Source organism: Bison bison, unplaced genomic scaffold (assembly GCF_000754665.1).
Source record: "Bison bison bison isolate TAMUID 2011002044 unplaced genomic scaffold, Bison_UMD1.0 scf7180017864224, whole genome shotgun sequence".
Classification (NCBI taxonomy): domain Eukaryota; kingdom Metazoa; phylum Chordata; class Mammalia; order Artiodactyla; family Bovidae; genus Bison; species Bison bison.
In genome coordinates this window covers 3,588,565-3,611,323 of record NW_011494796.1, presented here as the reverse complement: position 1 = coordinate 3,611,323, position 22,759 = coordinate 3,588,565, and the positions used below count along the sequence as shown (strand labels likewise).

General features: G+C 39.4%; 1 protein-coding gene across 1 annotated transcript in view; it reads left to right on the top strand.

Annotated features, from left to right (window-relative positions):
• Nucleotides 1-22,759, top strand: part of LRRK1 (leucine-rich repeat kinase 1) — a 130,627-nt gene that overhangs the window by 22,745 nt on the left and 85,123 nt on the right. Inside the window, 1 exon segment of the mRNA XM_010845812.1 lies at nt 15,107-15,270. Coding sequence (XP_010844114.1) covers nt 15,107-15,270 — 164 coding nt within the window.

Sequence of the window (22,759 nt, the reverse complement as noted above, 5' to 3'; positions counted from 1 at the left end):
CCTCTTATATAGAGAGACAACATTGTAAATATATTGGTTCTCTACATGTTGATTTTATAATTCAGTGCAATTTCAATTAAAATACAAACAAGATTCTTTTAGAACATAAAGAGAGAAGTAAATTCTATGTAGAAAAATAAACATGAGAATAGCCAAGAAAATTCAAATGAGAAGGGGGTCAGTTGAAAGAAAGAGTACCAAATGTTAGAATTATTACAAAGCCATTGTAATGAAACATGTTGGAGACTAGAGAGGGAAAGGACAAGAAAAGCAATGGGTTAGAGCCGCAACTCAGCAAATAGGCCAAATGCACATTAGTTTTGCTTTACTATTTAGGATTTCAAATTTGTCCAGAAAAGAAAGTTTGCTTGGTAATAGGACAAACATAACATATTACTTCCTCACTTCCACACCAAAATCAGTGTCAGATGAATCAAATATTTAAACATAGAAATGAATACCACTAAAAGTCTAAGAAAATGATAATATAATTTGGAAGTGAGGAGGGACTTTTTCCTAAGCATGGTACAGAATCCAGATACCATAAAGGAGAACATTAATAAAATAATTACCTAACAATTAGAACTATTCTGCAGAAATAGAAGTGACAACCCACAAACAGGTCAAAACTGTTTTCAACACATACTGCAAAGAGCACTGGTAAATCAGTGATAGAAAGAATAGCCCAATTTCAAATGAACCAAAGAAGAGATTTAGAGAGTTTATTAATTCATTGAAAAAGATAGAAATGATGGATCAATGTGAAAATATATTGAATGTCATTTATATGAGAAGAAATTGAAACCAAAACCAATTTTGAGATATGTTATTTTGCTTTGCAGATTGTAAACAATCAGGAATTTTGATATCATTTAAGACAGCAAAGATATGTTTTGCTCTGTTTTTCATATTTTATTTTAAACTAATATTGGGTTGATAAGTAAGGACATAATTGATGCAACTTTTGGGAAAGCAAATTGGTAATCTTTTTAAAAATCAAGGCCTACTATATCCTCTGTTTCTTCTACTGCTAGGAATTTAACTTGGGGAGACAGTTCAGGTTATGTCTGAGAAATGCACACATAAGGATATTCAGTGCAGCAGTGGAAGGGGTTACACAAAACTAGACCTGCCCTAAATATCCAGCAATGAAGACAAAGGGCTGCCATGACAACAGCTGTGCTGGGTCTCTGAGTGCCGACCCAGAACTTCCAAGTGAGAGAAGCAAGTTGTAGAACATAATCGTAGTATAATTCATTCATTAAAAAGGGAGAAGAGGAGAAATGAATATTTATGTGAGATCCAGGGAAATCACTCATGGCCTCTATATTCCAAGGAAACTCCAGCCTGGAATCTTAAAATCATAAAGCATCTTAGATCTTAAGTTTTTTGAAAGGACATCCACAAGAAATTCCATTTAAAGCACACGGCCAAACCTCTAAACTCCTTTGCCCAGATCTTTCCCAGAAGTTCACAAAATGCAGCCTCTGTCCTCAGTCTCTAATCTTGTTCTCTCAAGAGACCTCCCAGGCATTTCCCCCAGAGTCAGCTTGTCTTGTCTTGGTGAGAGTCTGTTTCTGTCTGCCTACCCTGCTTCTGCCCTTTCCAGTGCAGACACCGCAGCACCCTGCCCTGCACCAGTAAGGCCATCCAGATGCTACCTAGGAGGGTGAGGAGATGGAGGCAAGACATCTGCTTGCAGCTTCCCTCCCCACCATCAGTACTTCTGGATGCGCTGAGACCACAGATGGGCATGAGGAGGGTCCTTGGCAGTAACCCCTAGGCGGGCACAGGGGCTGGGATGAAGGGAGGGGCCTCTCCTTCTTCTGGGAACCAGTATCGCTTTCTGGTCAGACTCAAGCCAAGCACAAGTGCTGTACTTCCTTCTGCTTCACTGTGCCGAGCTCCCTCTTGGGGGCACAATTCAGATTTCTCACTTGCCCTCTGCTGAGCTAGTCTGCCTTCCCAGCTCTAGGATGGGGTGAGCAAACCCAGCACACAGAGTCACCGGAGGCTGGCATGTCCTGTGCCCTTCCCCAGGGAGGGATAATGGGAGCTGCCCTGAGAATCACAGAGCAATAGGAGATGACCCCCCAGTATAGAGAACTCTTTGTCTTTCCTTGTTCCTGGTTCGTAGGACTCTGTTGTGTGGATGTTCCATAGTTTCTGTAGCTAGTTGTCTATAGATGGACATCTAGATTTTTTCCCCTGTAATAACAATACAATACTAGACATGATTTTGTATTTTTGTCTCATGCTGCTGCTGCTAAGTTGCTTCAGTCGTGTCTGACTCTGTGCGACCCCATAGATGGCAGCCCACCAGGCTCCCCTGTCCCTGGGATTCTCCAGGCAAGAACACTGGAGTGGGCTGCCATTTCCTTCTCCAATGCATGAAAGTGAAAAGTGAAAGTGAAGTCGCTCAGTCACGTCCGACCCTTAGTGACCCCATGGACTGCAGCCCACCAGGCTCCTCCGTCCATGGGATTTTCCAGGCAAGAGTACTGGAGTGGGTTGCCATGCCCTCCTCCAGAGGATCGTCCCAACCCACTGATCAAACCCAGGTCTCCTACATTGCAGGTGGATTCTTTACTGTCTGAGCCACCAGGGAAACCCAAATCAACCATACTTCAATTTTTTTTTTAAAAAAGTAAAATCTGGAAAGAATACAGCTCCACACTCTAGCTTTTCCAACATGTCTCATCAATGTGTGTCCCCAGGCTCTAGCTCAGCACATTGTAGGTATTAAATATTTATAAAATGAGTGAGCAATAAATTAATTTTCAGAAGAGGACCTCAATGTTGGAAAAAATTCATCTTTGTAGCTCTGTATTTCTGTGTCTCTTTTTAACTGCTGCTGAATTCGTGGATGAATTGGTTTCCATTTCCTCTCTGGTTTTTCATCTAATAAGACAGAATCACAATAAAGGACAGAAATGGTAAGGATCTAACAGAAAAAAAAGAAGAGATTAAGAAGAGGTGGCAAGAATATACAGAAGAACTATACAAAAAAAGATTGTAATGACCCAAATTGCCAAATTCAGACTTAAATGGAAGAAAGTAGGGAAAACCACTAGGCCATTCAGGTATGATCTAAAACAAATCCCTTACGATTATACAGTGGAAGTGACAAATAGATTCAAGGGATTAGATCTGATAGATGGAGGTGTGTAACGTTGTACAGGAGGCGGTGATCAAAGCCATCTCCAAGAAAAAGACATGCAAAAAGGCAAAGTGGTTGTTTGAAGAAGAATTACAAATAGCTGAGGAAAGAAGAAAAGCAAAAGGCAAAGGAGAAAATGAAAGATATACCCATCTGAATACAGAGTTCCAGAGACTAGCAAGGAGAGATAAGAAAGCCTGACTGGATGAAGCACAAACTGGAATCAAGATTGTTGGGAGAAATATCAATAACCTCAGATATGCAGATGACACCACCCTTATGGCAGAAGGTGAAGAGGAACTAAAGATCCTCTTGATAGAAGTGAAAGAGGAGAGTGAAAAAGCTGGCTTAAAATTCAACATTCAAAAACTAAGATCATGGCATCCGATTCCATCACTTCATGGGAAATAGATGAGGAAACAATGGAAACAGTGAGACTTTATTTTGTTTGGCTCCAAAATCACTGCAGATGGTGATTGCAGCCATGAAATTAAAAGACCCTTGCTCCTTGGATGAAAAGTTATGACCCCCTAGACAGCATATTAAAAAGTAGAGACATTACTTTTCTGACAAAGGTCCATATAGTCAGACCTACGGTTTTTCCAGTAGTCGTGTATGGATATGAGAGTTGGATCACAAAAGGCTGAGCACCAAAAAATTGATGCTTTCAAACTGTGGTGTTGGAGAAGACTCTTGAGAGCCCCTTGGACAGCAAGGAGATCAAACCACTCAATCCTAAAGGAAATCAATCCTGAACATTCATTGGAAGGACTAAAGCTGAAGCTCTAATACCTGGCCACCTGATATGAAGAGCTGAGTCATTAGAAAGGACCCTGATGCTGGGAAAGATTGAAGGAAGTAGAGGAAGGGGAGGACAGAGGATGAGATGGTTGGATGGCATCACTGACTCGATGGACATGAGAGTGAGCAAGATTTGGGAGATGGTGAAGGACAGGGAAGCCTGGCATGCTTCAGTTAATGGGGTCAAAAAGAGTCAGACACGACTGAGTGACTGAACAACAACAATCCATGATGGTGTGGTCACTCACATGGAGCCAGACATCCTGGAGTGTAAAGTCAGGTGGGCCTTAGGAGGCATTACTACAAACAAAGCTAATGGAGGTGATGGAATTCTAGCTCCACTATTTAAAATCTTAAAAGATGATGTTGTTAAAGTCCTGTGCTCACAGCAAATTTGGAAAATTCAGCAGTGGCCATAGGACTGGAAAATGTGTTTTCATTCTAATCCTAAAGAAGGGCAATGCCAAAGAATGTTCAAACTACCTTACAATTGAGCTCATTTAACATGCTAGCAAGGTAATGCTCAAAATTCTTCAAGCTAGGCTTCAGCTGTACATGAGCAGAGAACTCTCAGATGTAGAAGCTGAGCTTAGAAAAGGCAGAGGAACCAGAGATCAAATTGCCAGCATTCGTTGGCTCATGAAAAAAACAAGGGAATTCCAGAATAAATCTACTTCTGCTTCACTGACTATACCAAAGCCATTGACTGTGTGGATCATGACCAACTGGAAAATTCTTAAAGAGATGGGAATGCCAGACAACCTTACCTGTCTCCTGAGAAACCTGTATCAAGCCAAGAAACAACACTTAGAACTGGACATGGGACAATGGACTGGTTCAAAATTGAAAAAGGAGTTCATCAGAGCTATATGTTGTCACCATGTTTATTTAACTTCTGTGTGGAGTGTATCATGCAAAATACCAGGATGGATGAATCACAAGCTGGAATCAAGATAGTCAGGGAAAATATCAACAACCTCGGATATGCAGATGGTACCATCCTAATGACAGAAAGCAAAGAGGATCTAAAGAGCTTCTTGATGAAGGTGAAAGAGAATGAAAAAACTGGATTAAATATCAACATTCAAGGCACGAAGATCATGGCATCCGGTCCTATCACTTCATGGCAATTAGATGGGGAAAAAATGAAAACAGTGGTAGATTTTATTTTCTTTGGCTCCTAAATCGCTGTGGCTGGTGACTGCAGCCATGAAATTAAAAGATGCTTATTCCTTGGAAGGAAAGTTATGAGACGCCTAGACAGTGTATTAAAAAGCAGAGACATCACTTTGTCAACAGTGGTCCATTTAGTCAAAGCTATGGCTTTTCCAGTGGTCATGTATGGACGTGAGAGTTGGACTGTGAAGAAGGCTGAGTGCCAAAAAACTGATGCTTTCGAATTGCGTTGCTGGAGAAGACTCTTGAAAGTCCCTTGAACAACAAAGAGATCAAACCAATCCTTAAGGAAATCAACCCTGAATATTCATTGGAAGGACTGATGCTGAAGCTGAAGCGCCAACACTTTGGCCACCTAATATGAAGAGCTGACTCATTGGAAAAGACCCTGATGCTGGGAAAGATCGAGGGCAGGAGAAGGGGGCAACAGAGGATGACATGGTTGGATGGTATCACTGACTCTGTGGACATGAGTTTCAGCAAACTCCGGGAGATACTGGAGGACAGGGAACCCTGGTGTGCTGCAGTCCATGAAGTCACAGAGAGTCTGACACAACTGAGTGACTCAAGAATAACAACATGACAATCATCTTACCTTTTAGTTCCCACATGTTTCCCTGGCACATTATGTTCTGAACAATGGCCCCATGTTTGGTTGGGTGCACTCAGCCTGTGAAGTGAGGAGTCGGACTTTGATGACAGGGCCAAGGGTTCAAGTCCCTATCTGCTCTTAGAAGCGGGGTGGAGACGCTTTATCTAATCACTCAGAGCACTGGTCACCTGGTGAAAAGTGGTGGTAAGAACCCCTGTCTTGCGTGGGTGTTAGGAGGAAGGCGGATGTACGTAGAGTATTTCTCATAGCATCTGGCAGTTCTTATTAATCAGTATCAATTAATGATCTACTAAATGTTATCACAGATCATTTTATTTTCTCTTTTAAAGTCCATGACACCTTTGCCAATTACTGTCCCAGAAAATGTTCTTATTCTCTTTATTTCCAGGGCAACTGTGTCAGGACGTGCTGTACCCAAGAGCTGCTTTAGTTAAATAATCCCATCAAAGAACTACTTCATTAAATCTGAAAGGAGTTAATTTTGTGTTGGATCCATTTATCTTTGTTATCATTTTCCTTTTCTTAATTTCAAAATCAGTACAAACTTGATGAGAAAGAGGAAAAGATTTTGGAAAACACAGACTAAATTTTTATAAACAAAAATAATAGCCTGTGCTCATTAGAAATCTCCCTTTTTTCCCCCAAGCATTTTAATAAGACATCATCTACAAGCCTGGAATAAACTCTTTCACTTTCACTGTGTATTTTCAAATGATTCCAACCTATTTTCTGTGTTATATATTTTCCCATTTTTTTCCTGTCTGCTCCATATTCTACTCTTTTAGCTTAATATCATATAGGTAATGTTTTTTTTACTTAGTTTTCCATGTAATCAGTATTAATGGTTGCATTAATTTTGAAGTATCCTCATTTTGAAGTATCCTGAGGTCCTACTGGGCCAGCTGGCTCAGATGATAAAGAATCTACCTGCAATGCAGGAGACCTGGGTTTGATACCTGGGTCCAGAAGATCCCCTAGAAAAGGTAATGGCAACCCACTCCAGTATTCTTGCCTGGAGAATTCCATGGACAGAGGAGCTTGGCAGGCTACAGTCCGTGGGGCCGCAAAGAGTTGAACACTGCTGAGTGGCTAACGCTACTACTACTTTAGGTGGCTCAGGCTGCTATCAAGTTGCCAAAGGCTGGGTGCCTTAAACAGCACACATTTCTTTCTCACTCCACGGGCCAGGAAGTCCAGGATGAGGTGCTGGCAGGTTCTGTTCTCGGCAAGGACCCACATCCTGGTTGTAGACGCCACCTTGTCACCGCGTCCTCATGTGGGAGAAAGGAGTGAGCTCTCTGTCTCTTCTGGGAGGGCACTGATCCATAACACTAGCTCATAACGCCCATAACACCAAGTGATGAGCCTTGGAGTCATTTCCCAGAGACCCACCTCCTTAGACTGGGCATCAGGATCAAAGCATGAACTTTAGAGGGACAAAGCATGCAGCCTGTCTCAAGTATGAAAGTGGAAAGGAAAGTCGTGGGGTTCTGTGGGCCCCAGGGCCACAGAGCCCTGCTCCATCACACTCGCCCCTGCCGCTTGCTGGCCTGTCACCATGGAGTGTCTTCATCCTGGCTTCCCTCATCTGTTTCCCTTGCTTGCTCTGCTCCCTGGGGTTAGAGGGGGAAGGGGTGAGGAGGGAGCTGGTTCTTATCATGGGGTGAAGGTGGGGGTGTGTCCAGGGGTCAGACTGGAGGGGTGGCTTACTTTATTTTGCCCACTGCTTCCCCGGTGGTGTGTGCAAGGGGTGTGCACAGTACACTGCTTTTACTCCCTGCTCTTCAGATGTGGCTGTTGTTTTTCGGTCTTTTTGTATCTTCCTAAGTGTGGCATGCATACAGTGACTTTTAGCCTCTTTATTTTCTTTGTATTTTGTAGCTCTGAGAGACATTGGTCTAGGTGTAAGCATTGCAGAACTACAGTAAAGGGTCCCGGGTCCCAGCCTGTCTCAGTAAGGCTTCCCATGACAAATGTACCAGTTCCACCACACTCTGGCCAGCAGTAAATGTTAGAGCTTGTTAAATTTTTCACTGTATCGGGTAGACATAACATGATGTCTTATGAATAGTTGCATCTTTTATTACTAAAGATAATCACACTGTTATACGTGTGATTTCCCTCTGTCCAGCTTGCTCATAGGTATAACCACCCATGCCCCTTTTATTAGCAAAAATTCATTTCAGGTATTTGGTGAAAATATTCACAGAGAAGTTCCTATCAGTGCTGGGAGGCTTTGCTGGTGTAAGAAATGTGCAGCCTGCACTGCTGGAGATCTGCTCCGTGTGAGCCGTGAGCCAGGGCTCTGGCCAAGGCCACCTCTGCCTTTGCTTTCATTTCTGATGCTGGTCTGATGGCCCAGCTTGATGGAGCTGAGCCCCAGCCATCTGGAGTCGGTGAGGAATTACTGCTGAGGGTCACCCCGGGGGTCATGTCGCCCTCTACACCCCCAACCTCTGCTTCTTCCCTGAAGAAGTAAAGGGTTGGATTTCACTGTAATACGACCCAGAGATGAAAAGTGCTGCTGCGGCTAAAACCCTAGAGGGACAGCTGACAAAGAAAGAAGCATCCTTCTCACTGAAGGCTGGTGAGCCCAGGACTGCTGTGGATGGGCCCCTGCAGTGCCAGGAGGGTGTTCGCTCCAGGGAGGGACAGCCCCTGACCCCAGGATTTGACCACATAGGGATTCTATGGACAGTGGCACAGGAAAGCCATTGAACAATTATGACCAGGTCAGTCGCAGTCTAGAATTTACTCTTTATTCTGCAGTGAACTCTGAGTTGTTAGATATATTTTTACTTTTTGCTACTCCATTGATGCAGGTGAATGTAATTTTTTTTAAAGCATGTATTCATGTAAATGGTAGTGTCTTTTTTTTCTAGGATACACAGGGGATGCCAGAGATTTTTGAATCAAGAAAGAACATTTGTCTTCTGTCATGCATGCTTTCCTTGATGGGGATGAATTAAACAGTAGTATAATAAATATATATATGTAAGAGACAAACTGATTTAGAACTGATAGAATTAAAGTCACTTTCATACTACCTCTCTATTGGCCTAGATTCACAGAAAAATAAAAGAGCAGTAGAGAGAGAATTTTAGTCTGACTGTGGGTCAGGAGGAATGATTTAACAAATACTGTTCTAGAAGAAAAGGTAAGAATACCTCGTTAGGATATAAAGACAGAACAGATTCAGAATCAGCAGACAAAGGAGGACTAGGATGGGGAAGGCCACGATGAACTGTTAGTGTAAGTAGCTTGGCTTGTATCACCAGATATCATTCTGTAACATTTGTGAAATTCCGTTTCTTTACTTTCCCAAAATAAAAGAGAAGAATAATTCCTGCTCATTTTCCTATAGTCAAAATAATTTATTTTTCTAAATCCTGAATTACAGAAATAACAGTTAGAGGTTGAGTTATTGGCAACTAAAAACATTTATCCTGTAAATGTCAGAATATGTAAAACATACAGTGTTACTGAAAGTTTTTTTTTTTTTTTTGTAAATAGATTATTAACTTGAAAGTGACTACCAAAGCCTAAATGATGTTCTGGTTTCATATGTTTTAGACTATTTTTAACAAATACTTTTTCACATAATGAACTTTCATTTACTGCCCATGTCCAGCGTATTTAAATACCAGACCTTATAAATATTAACATGTATCACCCACCAGAAGTATGTTCACTTGTCATCGTCATAGCTTATTGGAAATATTTCTTGCGTTCTCGAGTAAGTCTGTGTGCTAAATCCGTAATGCTAGTCATCCACTGCATTTATAGCTTTCCCTCACTACTTCCTACTTCTACTTAATGCCGGTTGTCTCTTTCCCAAAAACAAACAAGCAACACTAATCAAACCTTAAAAATAAAAAGCTATGCTAATGGTTTGCCCTTCTCCTTGTTTTTTTTTAAGTTATCTTCTTTGTTAAGCATATTAACTTTATCTTAAAAGCAAATAGGATGCCTGTTGATATATATATGGAATTTTCATTGTTATCTAGGAAAATAACTACACCCATTGTAATAGAGAACAAAAAGGATTTAAAAAAATTTTGACACTGAATCATTGTAATGTTCTACTATTAATTCCCTACTAGTTTTAGTTCTCTGCTACATTAATATTGTATTGAAATAGAATATGTTTGGGGATTGTATTTTGAGTATGAATTTTAAATGTGTATGAATAAAATATTTAGAACTGTGATGATTTACTGTATTAAAGAATATAATTATGGAAATGTTTGATTAATAGGCAAAAATAATCGAATAATCTCAAATAGTATAAATAAATTATCTTGCTCTAAGTTTAAATCAAAGGTCACCAATTCTCAATATAAAACTCTAGTAGTATTTTTGTAAAAATAAAATTACTATTAAAGTACATATATTTACCTTTAACAAAAGACGTTTCATGGTGGGGAAGAGGGTTTCTGCCTTACATGATGTATCTCTCTACTATTTAATTTTTTTTCAGTGAGAATGTGTTCTTTTATTACTTATTTGATTTCTTTAAAATTTTAAGTTAAGTCATATAATTCCATTGCAGAGACTTTAGGGAATAAAGAAAAATCTTTTCTAATCCTATCTAATTCCCCTCAGCCCATCAGTAATACTTATCATTAGCATTTTGGTCTTTTTCAATTTAAATAAATGTTAACCCTTCTCTTTACAACTTCGGGAAATTAAATGAAATTGGCAGATTAAATTAAATGCATATGCATTAACTGGTATTTTCCCATAAGGTCCTTCTAACAGTTTGTTTGGACCAGAAGCCCCAGCTCTTGTGTCAGTGACAGTGGACATGTGTTGTCCGTGTAACTTAAGAAAATCAGATTCAAAGTGAAAAAACCACAGCATTAAAACAAATATATATGTAAATAGAACTGAGCAGAGTGTTTCTAATTATGTCATTTATTCCACGTACTTTGCATTATTTAAAAACCAAGTTAAAGTAAAACCACCCTTGTAATTTCATGCGCATCCCATGTCCTAGGCTCCACCTTAGCAGTGTTGCTTAACCTGGGTGTAAAGGTGAAGTTTCTATTTATGTTCCTAAGGTGAACAGAAGAGGTTACTTTATTCCTAATCTGAAGAGAAGAAGTTACTTTATGCCTTTGCACACATCTGTCTTTTATGGAGCTAAGGGGGATATTTGCTTAATTCTGAAAGATGAGCAGTGACGTGACTAAGTGCCCCCTTCTGAGGGATGACGCTGCCGTGTATTCTGCCTTCTGCCCCGACAAAGCCTTCTCCCTCCAGTGGCTTCCCTCCTCCCTGCCCGTGGCGCTCAAATGTCTCAGGATCTCTGACTGTTAATAATTAATGAGGACTCTATTTTACATGGTAGTAAATTGTACATGTCTTTTACATGGTAGTATTTTACATGATACTGTATATATCAGTGCCACTTTCTCAAATAGATGGCTAGTGGGAAGATGCTATATAACACAGAGAGCCAAGCCTGGCACTCTGTGATGACCTAGAGAGGTGGGTGGGAGGGAGAAATAAGAGGGAGGGGATATATATATATGTGTGTGTGTATATATATATTTTTAGTTATTACCGATTCACATTGTTATATGGCAGAAAACAACACGATATTGTAAAGCAATTATGTTCCAATTAAAAATAAATAAAAAGAAATGACATAAGATGGTAATTCTAGTTAAAAGAGATAAATGAGAGGAATAAAAATGTTAAATAAAAGGTAACTACAAATATAAAAAAATAAAGGTTAATGAGGATTGTTAGTGTGCGTTGAGATGTGAAGCTGCCTTGAAGTGTGTGTTCAGCCATGTCTGACTCTTTGTGGTCCCATGGACAGTAGCCCACCAGGCTCCTCTGTCCATGGGATTTTCCAAGCAAGAATACTGGAGTGGGGTGCCATTTCCTTTTCCAGGAAATCTTCCCAATATCCTGCATCTCTTGTGTCTCCTGCTCTGGCAGGCAGATTCCATACCACTAGCACCACCTGGGAAGCTGCCTAATGTATAACCCTTTTCTGATTCCTCTTGCTGAAAATACAGAGCCCAAACCCCAGTAAACTCCATTTAAACATAACAGTCTTGCATTCATGTTTCAGGAAGGGTGCAGATTGTGAGTGATGCTCCTGAAATCCACTTAATGTGGTTTTCAGAATGGTTGTCTTGGAAGTAGTCATGGCTTAGAGTGAGCTACAAAGACTCTGAATGGTATCAAGGACCTTCACTGTAAGCAGTTTGTCTTTCCCTGTCTCCCCAAGCAGGACTTTTCTGCGCTGGTGGTGGAACTCGTTCAGTATGCCACATGGCAGGCCTTGCATTTAGGGTACGTTATTCTGGTTTACTTCTCCCAAGATTGTGTTGTGAAAAGTTGAACATACAGTAAAACTGAAAGAATAGAACTATGTATGTCCATATACCCACCACCTAAATTCTACCATTAACACTTTCTGAAATTACTCTCATTTCTATCCATCTATCTGTTCTTCTGTCCATCTATCAATCTGTTATTATTAACGCATCTCAAATTAAGTTGGAAATATCTGTACTTTTCACCCTCAAATACTTTAGTATTCATTTTATTCACTATAGTTTAATATTGTTTATAATTTTTAGATAAAGTTTATATAAAGAAAATGTACATATCTTCATTGGACTATTTGATAAGTTTTGACAAAAGCCACCACCTGTATACTGAAAACGTCATCAAGATATAGAACCATGCCTAAACAATTTCCTCGTGCCCCTTTTCTGGTGAACTTCATGTGCACCCTCAGGAACCACTGTTCTGATTTTTTTCCCACCATAGATCAGAACAGCATATAAATGGGATCATTTTATGAAGTCATTCTTTCATTCAGCAGTGTGTTTTTAGATTACCATCAATCATTTCGTGGATCAGCAGTTTATTCCTTTTGATTGCTAAGTAGTCACTATACTATGGGAGTTATTTATTCAACTCCTTTTGATGGACAGCTTTACAGTTTGAAAATACTATGAATGGCATTTAATATAAACATTATTGGATATATTTTAGACATATTTTCTTGGGTAAATACCTAAGAATAGAATAAGGAAGTCATAGGATAGGTGTGTACTTAGTTTCGTAAGAAACCAATAGACTTGTTTCCAAAGTGGTTGTACAATTTTAGATGCAACCAATAAGGTATGAGTGTTCTGGTTTCTCCATATCCTCACCAAGTATTATCAGTCTTTTTAAATTTCACTGACTTTTGTGGGATTGTAGTGGTGTTTAATTTTCATTTCCCTGATGACTAATGATATTGAGCTTTTTGAATCTCTTCTGCCATTCAAATCTTTGCTTGTTTTTAACTGGATTGTTTGTCCTTTATTACCAAGTTATAGGAGTTCTTCCTGTTTTCTGAATACCATCCGTTTTTTGGGTGTATGTTTTGCAAATATTTTCTTCCAGTATGTAACTTGCCTACTCATTGTCAAATGGTAAATAGTTTTTAAATGGTAGATCAACCTTCTGATGAGCGTAAGTTTTAAATTTTGTTGAAGTCTAATTAGTGATTTTTTCCTTTCATGTTTATTACTTTCTGTGTCCCATCTAAGAAAGCTTTGCCTACTCTCAAGTCATAAAAATGTCTTCCTGTGATATTTTTTTCCTAGAAACACTACAGTTTTAACCTTTATGTTTAAATCCATGATCCATTTCAAAGTAATTTTTGTGTGTGGTGAGAAGTAGGAGTCAGAGTCCCTTTTTATTCAATGATGTCCAGTTGTCCCAGCACGATTTATTGAAATAATTTTTGTTTTTCTCATTGTGTTGGCACCCTTATCAAAAATTAATTGGATGTACAAGTATGAGTCTATTTCCCAACAGAAAGTTGAGAAGCTATTCTGTTCTACAGATATATTTGTATATACTAGTAGCACACTGCTTTGATTATTATTATAGTTTTATGTAAGACTTGAAATCAAGTAGTGTAGATCCTCCAACTCTTGTTTTTCAAGATTGTTTGGGGTAAATGCTTTGAATTTTTGAACAAATTTGAGGATCAGGTTGTCAATTTTATCCCCCTCAAATCCTATTGGGATTATGGTTGGGATTACATTGAATCTACAGATAAAATTGGAGAGAATTGAGACTTAATAATATTGATTGTTTTAATCCACGAACATGAGATGTCTTTCCATTTGTATAGGTCTTATTTAACTTCTTTCAGCAAAGTTTATAGTTTTTATATATATATATAGTTTATATATATATATATATATTTTATATCTATACCCTATAGTTTATAGGATACAGATCTTATCCATCATTTTAAAGATTTATTTCTAAACATGTAAATTTTATCCTATTGTAAATAAATTTTGAAAAAAACTTTTTTCCAAATGTTAGCTGCTGTAATGTGATTTGCTTTTGTGATGTGAATGTTTGGAAGGCAACCTTCTTCATCATTTACATTTTAACATGAAAAAAAAGCCATTTTTTTTCATCTCTTCAAAGAGATGGAGTGGGGTTAGACCCAGCCTAAGAGCTGGTAAACCAAACACCAGTCATGGTTTGCCTCTTACAAGCTGGGTGAACTTGGCCAAGAATGATTTTTGAATTCTGTTCCCATTTCTGCTGCCACTTAACACAATCAAATGTAACTATTCATTCATTGCAGTCTTTTCTATGATAAAGACAGAACTTTAGACTCTGGTTCAGTAATACATTTGCATATCTAGTAGGAATGGTTCAGTAATACATTTGCAAATCTAGTAGGAACCTTGAATTTTCTTCCCAGAGAAATGTGCACACACACACATACACGCACAATTTTCTGTGCAACTTTAGGATGTGCAGGAAGTCTCTGAAGCCTTCTGGGATCTACAGACTGCTAATTATGAAGCCATTCTAGAGTGGGAGCTCCAAGGGCTGACAGCTTTCACATCTGCGTCTTCAGACCCAGCAAGTATGGAGTGAGGGCTGCCATTCTAAATCCCATGCCTTTGTGGCATTTTCCAGGCAGAGAGGGTCTAGATTTCCACATGCTCAGGTTTTGACTTGCCTTTCTTCCTCCATGGGATACCGTATCCCTCTGAGGGACATAGCAGTGGGGCAGTTTGGTGTTGCTGTTGGTGAGGCCAGCCTGCCAGGCAGCTGCCCTGGGGGACCTGGACCCGCTCTCTGGGCATTGTCTCACTCCAGAATCTTCCCCACGCCTTCACCTCTGGCTCCATGCAGGAAGTGCCTCCACAGGGGGCAGGTGCTGAAGTTGGCTGTGCTGGGTGACACTGGCAGCATTTCAGAGCAGCCCTCTCTGGCTTAAGCACATCCTGCTCTCCTCTCTGGTGGTTCCCATAAGCAGGACTGGCGGTGGAGGTGATGTGTGTGTGCCTCTGTTCACCCAGGTGCTGGGGACATGGGCAGCAAACTCTCCATGCCAGGCAGTGAGGCCATGGTGCAGAGCCCCAGGACGGAAGGCATTCATGCTGCATACAGGCGAGGAAACATCAGCAGAGCCCAGCATCTGCTCCGAGAAGCTTGTGACGAGAGCACATCCCAGCTGGAAAAGGTAAGGTCTATGCCAGCCCTTCTTGCCAGAACTGGGGACCCAGGTTGAGTGAAGGTTAACCACGAAAATTCTTTTCTTGTTATCATTATAATAATGGGGATATTTCCTGGGTTCTGAATACCTTGTTTCTCATGTAAACCTCCTGGTGTCAGTCCTTTCAAGTGGACTTCTCAGCTTGTCAGGTAAGTACGCTGGGCCATCATTCCCAGGGGCAGGAAGGGGTCACAGAAAGGAAAAGGACAAAATTGACAGTCGAGGGTTTAACCTAATATAGTCTTTTATACTTTTTTCCACTATAAAATAGCACATGTGCAAACTGAAAAATTTAAAAACATATAAAAGTAAAGGAAAAAAGAACCAAAATTAATCATCCAAACAATCCCACTGGCATTTTTGGTATACTCTTTTCCGAGTTGCTGATTTGAACATTCATTTTTTGTTTTTATTGTTTCTAATATAGATAGAGTCTTATTTATGTATAGTTTTGCATACTGTTTTCTCTTATCTAATATTATATGAACCATTTTCTGTATGACTATAGGTTCCTTATGTGCCTCACCTTCAGTGGATACATGACATTTCATCTGGTAGAGACACTCTCATTTATCTGGCTATTCCATTTGGTTAGATATTTGGATTGTTTCTAATTTTTTATTTCTATAAATAATACTATACTGAATGTTTTTTTGCCTAATTGTTTTCTTATTGTCAGCTATTTTCTTCACTTAGGTAGATTTGCAAAAATTGAGAATGTGGGTAAGAGCCTTTTAAAAATTTTGAAACATATGCCAAACTTTTTCCAAAAGCTTATAGAGATCAACCCTCTTGCTGGCCTACAGCTTGGGAAGATCATTGCTATGTTCTGGTCCTTGTGGGAAATTCTTATTGGCTGTAAACCAGGAGAGCACTTTATTGATGTTTTGTGTGCAATACTTTGATTAGCACAGGTTTAAGGTCTTCATTTAATTAATAGTTGGAAATAGCTCAATTACTAAACCTCCAGCCTCTTCTCAAAGTTGTAAGAGAATTTTGGGGGGAAAATAGTCAAGTTCAATGTGCTTGATAATTATTGAGAAGAGAGCATTTTTGGAAAATTCTCCAAGCGAGGCTTCAGCAGTATGTGAACCAAGAACTTCCAGATGTACAAGCTGGATTTAGACAAGGCAGAGGAACCAGAGATCAAACTGGCAACATACGTTGGATCATAGAAAAAGCAAGATAATTCCAGAAAAACATCTACTTCTGCTTTATTGACTATGCCAAAGCCTTTGACTGTGTGGATCACCACAAACTGGAAAATTCTTAAAAAGATGGGAATACCAGACCACCTGATCTGCCTCCTGAGAAATCAGTATGTAGGTCAAGAAGCAACAGTTAGCACTGGACATGGAACAACAGACTGGTTCAAAATCAGGAAAAGGAGTACATCAAGGCTGTATATTGTCACCCTGCTTATTTAAATTATATGCAGAGTACATCATGAGAAACACTGGGCTGGAAGAAGCACGGGCTGGAATCAAGATTGCCAGGAGAAATGTCAATAACCTCAGATAGGCAGATGATACCATGCTTATGGCTGAAAACAAAGAGGAACTGAAGAGCCTCTTGATGAATGTGAAAGTTGGCTTTAAACTCAACATTCAAAAAACTAAAGTTATGGCATCCAGTCCCATCACTTCATGGCAAATAGATGGGGAAACAATGGAAACAGTGACAGACTATTTTCTTGGGCTCCAAAATCACTGCAGATGGTGACTGTAGCCATGAAATTAAAAGACACTTGCTCCTTAGAAGAAAAGCTATGACCAACCTAGACAGCCTATTAAAAGGTAGAGACATTACTTTGCCAACAAAGGTCGATCTAGTCAAAGCTATGGTTTTTCCAGTAATCATGTATGGATGTGAGAGTTGGACCATAGAAAAAGCTGAGTGCTGAAGAACTGATGCTTTTGAACTGTGTTGTTGGAGAAGACTCTTGAGAATCCCTTGGACTGAAAGGAGATCAAACCATTCAATTCAAAAGGCAGTAAGTCCTGAATCATTCATTGGAAAGACTGATATTGAACCTGAAGCTCCAATACTGTGGCCGCCTGATGTGAAGAATTGACTCATTGGAAAAGACCTGATGCTGGGAAAGATTGAAGGCAGGAGAGGAGAAGGGGAGAACAGAGGATGAGATGGTTGGATGGCATGACCGATTCAATGGACATGAGTTTGAGCAAGCTCCAGGAGTTGGTGATGGACAGGGAAGTCTGACGTGCTGCAGTCCATGAGGTCACAAAGAGTCGGATGTAACTGAGTGACTGAACTGAACTGAGCATTTTTGATTCCTCCCATTATGAATTCACAGTATATGTGGTCAAAACCTCTCTTCTTATGGGAGAACTGGAGCAGGTCAAAGTTGTTGGCCCATCGTTTGTGGCCTGGGGATTGTAAGTGGGGACCGAAGAAGCAACAGTCCAAAGTGTTACCCACAGAGCAGTCGCACTGCCTGGGACCTTTTCCCAAATGGACCTCCAGACTGCCGTCACATAGACTTCCCATTGAACCTGCACCTCTTGCATCTCCTGCGTTGGCAGGCAGTTTCCTTACCACTAGCACCACCTGGGAAGGCATGTTTAAGTCCAAATGTCAGCAAATTCAGTTTCATGATGTATATACTATTGCTGTCCTCTGCTGTTTCTTTTTTTTCTCTTTTAATGTGTATTGAAAGTAGACTAGATAATTCTCTAATAAATATTTGTATTGTTAATTTGTATACAATGAGGAGATATACGTATAACTATATAATATAATTTGTTAACAAATCTGAACCTGAGATGAAAGTGAAAACTTTTGGCAAAACAATGATGCTGTTCCAAAGAAACAGAATATGAGACACTTAGAAGGTAGAGTTTTCTAGAAGTAGCATTAAAAAACTAAACAAAAACAGGTAAACTTTTCTTAATTCTTAATTTTTTAAAGTATGATAGTATTATAACACATTTACAGAAGACTTTAAAAATGCAGAACAAAGTTACATATAGTTCTACTATGTATTACAATTTTTTTAAGTAGATAAATTAAGGTTTTTAGTTGAAATTTCAAAATAAATCAAACCCTCAAAAGTTAATAGAATAACTGGACATGAAAGTAGAAGGATATAGTAGACCTGAAAAGCACTGTGAATCAATTCAACATTATTAAGATGTATACAATTCTCACACAACGCAGGGTACAAGTTCTGTTCAAGTTGCCGTAGACTATAAACCAGGAGACACTGGAACGTATCCAGGGATGTAAAACAAAGGGCAAAACTTTCATGGTCAAAGGTATTGAAATCATACAGAGTCTGTTCTCTTATCACTGCACAGTTATGTTAGAAATCAATATCAAAAGATATTTGAAAATAACCCACATATTTTCAAGTTTAATGTGACAGTTACCAAGAGACTTAGCCATTGAAAACCTCAAAAAGGTTAAAAGACTGAGAAAACACAGAAGGTGATTACAGAGAAGAAAGAATTTAAATGAGAAGCTAATATCAAAATGAGAAATTAGCGTCAAGGATACTTTAAAAACTCCATGTATTTGGAAAATAAACGTCCACTTTTAAATGATGGGTATAACCAAGAAACCATAACAAGGAAAATTAGAAAATATTTGTAACAGATTAAAAATAAAAGGAGAATTTATCAGAACCTGTTACATGTAGCTGAAGCTGTTCAATGCAACTAAATACAATGTGGAATCTTGAAAACACATAATGAACAGTGGAGGGTCTCCTGTGGAGGTGTGGGTCAGCAGTGGCTTGCCACGGGGACAGAGGCATTGGCAGCAGCAGTTCTGGGAGGTGCTCCTTGGCAAGCCAGCCCTCTTGGAAGTGGTTATTAACCCTGCCATAGAGCCTGTAGACTCCAGGGCTGAGTCACCTCAGGCCAAACAGCTAATAGAGAGGGAGCCCCACCCATCAGCAGATTACAGTGTTACTGAGCAAGACCCTGCCCACCAGGACAAGGCCCAGTTTTTTCCCATACCAGTCCTTCCCAACAGCCTCATCCACCAGAGGACAGACAGAAGAAGCAAAAAGAACTACAATCCTAGAGGCTCCAAAACATAAACCACAGCCACAGAAATTTAATCAAAATGAAAAGGCAGACGATTATCTCCCAGATGAAAGAACAAGGTAAAACCTCAGAAAAACAACTACATGAAGTGGAGATAGGCAACATTCCAGAAAAAGAATTCAAAATAATAATAGCACAGATGATTTTAGTTCAGTCGCTCAGTTGTGTCCAACTCTTTGCGACCCCATGGACTGCAGCACACCAGGCATCCCTGTCCATCACCAACTCCCAGAGCTTGCTCAAACTCATGTCCATCAAGTCAGTGATGCCATCCAACCATCTCATCCTCTCTCCTCCTGCCTTCAATCTTTCCCAGCATAAAGATCTTTTCCAATAAGTCAGTTCTTCTCATCAGGTGGCCAAAGTATTGAAGTTTCAGCTTCAGCTTCAGCATCAGTCCTTCCAATGAATATCCAGGACTTATCTCCTTTAGGATGGACTGGTTGGATCTCCTTGCAGTCCAGGGGACTCTCAAGGTCTTCTCCAACACCACAGTTCAAAAGCATCAATTCTTTGGCGCTCAGCTTTCTTTATAGTCCAACTCTCACATCCATACATGACTCCTGGAAAAACCATAGCTTTGACTAGAAGGACCTTTTTTGGCCAAGTACTATGTCTGCTTTTTAATATGCTATCTAGCTTGGTCATAACTTTTCTTCCAAGGAGCAAGCGTCTTTTAATTTCATGGCTGCAGTCACCATCTACAATGATTTTGGAGCCCCCCTAAAATAAAGTCTGTCACTGTTTCCATTGTTCCCCCATCTATTTGCCATGAAGTAAAGGGACCTGATGCCATGATCTTAGTTTTCTGAATGTTGAGTTTTAAGCCAACTTTTTCACTCTCCTCTTTCACTTTCATCAAGAGGCTCTTTAGTTCTCCTTTGCTTTCTGACATAAGGGTGATGTCATCTGTGTATCTGAGTTTATTGATATTTCTCCTGGAAATCTTGATTCCAGCTTGTGCTTCATCCAGCCCAGCATTTCACATGATATACTCTACCTATAAGTTAAATAAGCAGAGTGACAATATACAGCCTTGCTTGACGTACTCCTTTTCCTGTTTGGAACCAGTCTGTTGTTCCATGTCCAGTGCTAACTGTTGCTTCTTGACCTGCATACAGATTTCTCAGGAGGGAGGTCAGGTGGTCTGGTATTTCTATCTTTTTAAGAATTTTCCACAGTTTGTTGTGATCTATAAGTCAAAGGCTTTGGGGTAGTCAATAAAGCAGAAGTAGATGTTTTTCTGGAACTCTCTTGCTTTTTCAGTGATCCAACAGATGTTGGCAATTTGATCCAGTTGATTTAGGATCTTAGAAAAAGAATGGAGAAGATGCAAGAAATGTTTAACAAAGACTTAGAAGAACAAAGACCTAAAGGAACAAACAGAGATGAACAATACACTAGAAGGAATCAACAGCAGAATCACAGGTAGAATGGATAAGTGACCTGGAAGAGAGAGTGGTGGAAATTACTGCTGTAAAATAAAATATAGAAAAAAGAATGAAAAAAAAATGAAGACAGCCTAAGAATGTTCTGGGAAAACTAAATGTACCAACATTCGCATGATAGGGGTCCCAGAAGGAGAAGAGAGAGAGAAAGGATCCAAGAAAGTATTTGAAGAGGTAAGAGCTGAAAACTTCCCTAACATGGGAAAAGAAATAGTCAACCAAGTCCAGGAAGCACAGAGTCCCAGGCAGGATAAACCCAAGGAGGAACACACTGAGACATATATTAAATAGTAATCAAACTGACAAAAATTAAAGACAAAGATAAAATATTAAAAGCAACAAGGGAAAAATGACAAATAACATACAAGGGAATTCTCATCTGGTTATCAGCTAATTTCTCAACAGAAACTCTGCAAGCCAGAAATGAATGGCACCATATATTTAAAGTGATGAAAGGGAAGAACCTACAACCAAGAATACTCTACCCAGCAACACTTCATTCAGATTTGATGTCAAAATCAGGTTGTACAGACAAGCAAAAGTTAAGAGAGGGCACCACCAAACCAGCTTTACAATAAATGCTGCAGGAACTTCTCTAGGCAGGAAACACAAAAGAAGGAAAATGCCTACAAAGAATAAACCCAAAGCAATTAAGAAAGTGGTAATAGGATCATACATATCAAACTTAACTGAAATGTAAATAGACTAAATGCACCAAAAAGGCATGGACTGGCTGGGTGGATGAAAACATGTGCGTATATGTACTTCCATGTACCACATCACTTTGCTTAATGCCTCAGATTGTAAGTATTTTATACTGTTAGGTTAATCATGTTTCCATTATGGCTTGCAATTATAATTATCTTTTATTTTTTTCTGACTATTAATTGTGAAAACTGATGAACATCTTTTACTATTGTGATTATATAACTATTAATAGTATTCTAATATAATTCTGAAAATATAAAGAAATATCATGTAAGAAAACAGGAAATTAACCTGTATACAATATTATTAACTAAAGCACAGATATTGGTCAAATTTCACAAAACAGGTAAACTTTAATACTCTGTTTTATTTAACTAGAATATATTAAAGATTATCATTTCAACATATAATCAATGTAAAAATTATTGACAAGATTGTTTTTGTTTTTCAGTCAGTAAGTCATGTCTGACTCTTTGCAACCCCATGGACTGCAGCACACCAGGCTTCCCTGTCCTTCACTATCTCTCAGAGCTTGCTCAAACTCAAATCTCTTGGGTTGGTGATACTGTCTAAGTTATCTAACCATCTGCTGCCTCCTTCTGCTTTTGCCTTAAATCTTTCCAGCATCAGGGTCTTTTGGAATGAGTTGGCTCTTTGCATCAGGTGGCCAAAGTATTGGAGCTTCAGCTACATCATCAGTCCTTCCAGTGATTATTCAGGACTGATTTCCTTCAGGATTGACTGGTTTGATCTCTTTGCAGTCCAAGGGACTCTCAAGAGTCTTCTCCAGCACCACAATTTGAAAGCATCAATTCTTCAGCGCTCAGCCTTCTTTATGGTCCAACTCTCACATCCATACATGACAACTGGAAAAACCATAGGTTTGACTATATGGACCTTTGTCAGCAAAACATGTCTCTGCTTTTTAATACACTGTCTAGATTTGTCATAGCTTTCCTTCCTAGGGACAAGTGTGTTTTAATTTTCTTTGCTGCAGTCAGTATCCACTGTGATTTTAGAGCCCCAGAAAATATTGACAAGATAGTTTACCATTTTTGTAGTAAGTCTTTGAAATCACCTGAAAAAGACCCTGATGCTGGGAAAGACTGAAGGCAGGGGGAGAAGGGGACAACAGAGGAAGAGATGGTTGGATGGTATCACTGACTCGATGGACATGAGTTTGAGCAAGCTCCAGGAGTTGGTGTGACAGGGAAGCTCGGCATGCTG